The sequence below is a fragment of the Egretta garzetta genome, unplaced genomic scaffold (genome assembly GCF_000687185.1).
Source record: "Egretta garzetta isolate BGI_Z169 unplaced genomic scaffold, ASM68718v1 scaffold69, whole genome shotgun sequence".
Taxonomy (NCBI): Eukaryota; Metazoa; Chordata; class Aves; order Pelecaniformes; family Ardeidae; genus Egretta; species Egretta garzetta.
This window is the reverse complement of record NW_009260790.1, coordinates 3,618,706-3,620,782: the sequence shown is the minus strand read 5'-3', so window position 1 is coordinate 3,620,782 and position 2,077 is coordinate 3,618,706. Positions and strand designations below refer to the sequence as shown.

The window sequence follows — 2,077 nt, the reverse complement described above, 5'->3', positions numbered from 1 at the left end:
GGGGGGGCAGGGGGGGAAGACCCCCCAAATTCTGCCAGAAAGGAGAGGGGCAGCCCTAAGCTTGCAAAGGGGATGGGGAGACCATAGGGACGCCCCCACCCCATTAGGCTGCTCAGAGCAGCCGGACCCCCCCCTTTCCTCTGTGTTTGCACCTAGGTGGCTGCGGCGTGGCCTCGGTGACACAAGTTGCGCCGGTCTCAGCCCAGCTGAGGGCTGCGGGGGCAAAACCCCTTTGGGTGGCTGGAGAGGGGTCGGGCACGTCCCTTGGTGGGTGCTCTGGCCGAAAACAAGTACCCCCAAACCTGCTGCCCCCATCGCTGGTGTTTTGGGGATCGTCCCTGAAGGACAGCCATGGGGGGCTCGGTGCTGCATGGCTGATGGGGAGTGGGATGGGGGAGCAGGATGGGGGGGAGGACCCCAAAATCTCACAGGGGTTCGGGATGTGGGGCTGCATGCACCTTGCTTGGGGGTCTGGACTGTATGCTCGGGACGCGGGGGCCACTTGTATCTTGCTGGGGTGGGGGGTCAGGACACGGGGACACTTAGGCTTCATTTGGGGTTGGAATGTGGGGACTGCACGCGTCACATTTGGGTTCAGGATTTGGGGACCCTCACATCACACTGCAGGTCAGGATGTGGGGATACCTGCATCCTGCTCGCGGGCAGGGACGTGGGACCCTCACGGGGTGCTCAGGGGCAGGAGATGGGGACCCTCACACCGTGCTCAGTCAGGATGCCGGGACCCTTGAACGGGGGTTGGGACATGGGGACCTTTGCGCTGGAGTCGGGGTCAGGCTGCAGGGACACTTGCATGGCACTTGGGGTCACAGGGGGACCCTTGTGCGGGAGCTGGGACATGGGGATCCTTGCATGATGCTTGTGGTGGGGACCCCCACGTTGGGTTTGGGGGTCAGGACTTGGGGACCCTTTTATTGGGGCTGGTATGGAGGGAGCCCCGCTTCAGGGCCAGCACCTGGGGACATTGCATTGGGGTCAGGACTTGGGGACCGCAGCATCTCCCCCGGGACTCAGTGAGCTGGAATCGGGGGATGGTGGGGGTAGGTTGTGTCTTTCCCCTTCCTCCTCCTCCTCGCAGGGACCGTGACTGGGGGACAGATCCAGACTCCCCGCCACCCTGGGTGGCTCTGGAGAATTTGGATGCGGCACCGCTTAACCCCATCCTGATCCAGCCTGTGCCCCGAAACCCCGCTGCCATGAGGAAGAAGCCAGCCAATGGGAGGGGGCTGGATCCTGTGGCCCCCCAGCAGCGAACCCGGGGCATCGCCAAGCCGGCGGAGGTGATTTACCCACGGGGGGGGACCCTGAGATGAGGTTTGGGTGCAGGTGCATCTCAGGGTGGTCCAGTTGCCCCAGGGGGTGCAATTGCAGCATCGTGTGGGGGTTGTTGCTGACATGGGTGGATTTTTGCCCCCCCCAGTATGTGGGCTCCTTCACGGTGGAGGACGTGGAACTGCAGCAGCAAGCGGGGCAGCTGGAGGAGCAGCTGCGGGCGCTGAAGGTCGGGCATCTGCCACCGCTCCCCCTTGCTGGGAAACAGGGGGACCCCCAAATGGGGGGGGACACCCCCAGGCGACACAGCTCAGACCTCGCCAACGCTGCATCTCTCCTGGCCAGGACTGCCCCAGGAGGAGGACGGTGGTGCTGAGGTTCAGCTTGCAGGGGCTGAAGGTCTATGGCGCCGATGGGGAGGTAGGGGTGCTGGATGGGGGGTCATGGGTGCTGGGGGGGGTCGAGGGTGCTGGGTGCTGCTGGAGAAGTGCTTTGGGGGAGGTGCTGCACCACTCCAAGTGTTGCTTTTCGCTTGGGAACCTGCTTTGCATTTGCAAACAGGGGTGACCCCAGTATTGCTCGCACCCCAGGGAGGGCCCAGGGGTGCTCGGTCCCAGTGACACCACCCCCACCTCCCTTCTGTCCCCACAGACGCTGCTGATGGCGCATGCTCTCCGCCGGATCCTGTACAGCACGTGGCGACATGCCGACAGCCAGTTCGCCTTCGTGGCCCGCAATCCCCACAGCCCGGCCAGCACCCTCTTCTGCCACCTCTTCGGTGGGCGCC

At 64.5% G+C, this 2,077-nt stretch overlaps 1 protein-coding gene across 1 annotated transcript in view; it reads left to right on the top strand.

The window, feature by feature from the left end:
- Nucleotides 1-454: 454 nt before the first annotated feature.
- SH2D5 (SH2 domain containing 5) overlaps nucleotides 455-2,077 on the top strand; it is a 4,250-nt gene continuing 2,627 nt past the window's right edge. The window contains exons 1-4 of the mRNA XM_035901882.1: nucleotides 455-1,298; nucleotides 1,439-1,519; nucleotides 1,636-1,710; nucleotides 1,942-2,072. Of these exons, the coding sequence (XP_035757775.1) occupies nucleotides 1,050-1,298; nucleotides 1,439-1,519; nucleotides 1,636-1,710; nucleotides 1,942-2,072 (536 nt within the window). The 5' untranslated portion in view covers nucleotides 455-1,049. The remainder of the gene's footprint in view (nucleotides 1,299-1,438; nucleotides 1,520-1,635; nucleotides 1,711-1,941; nucleotides 2,073-2,077) is intronic.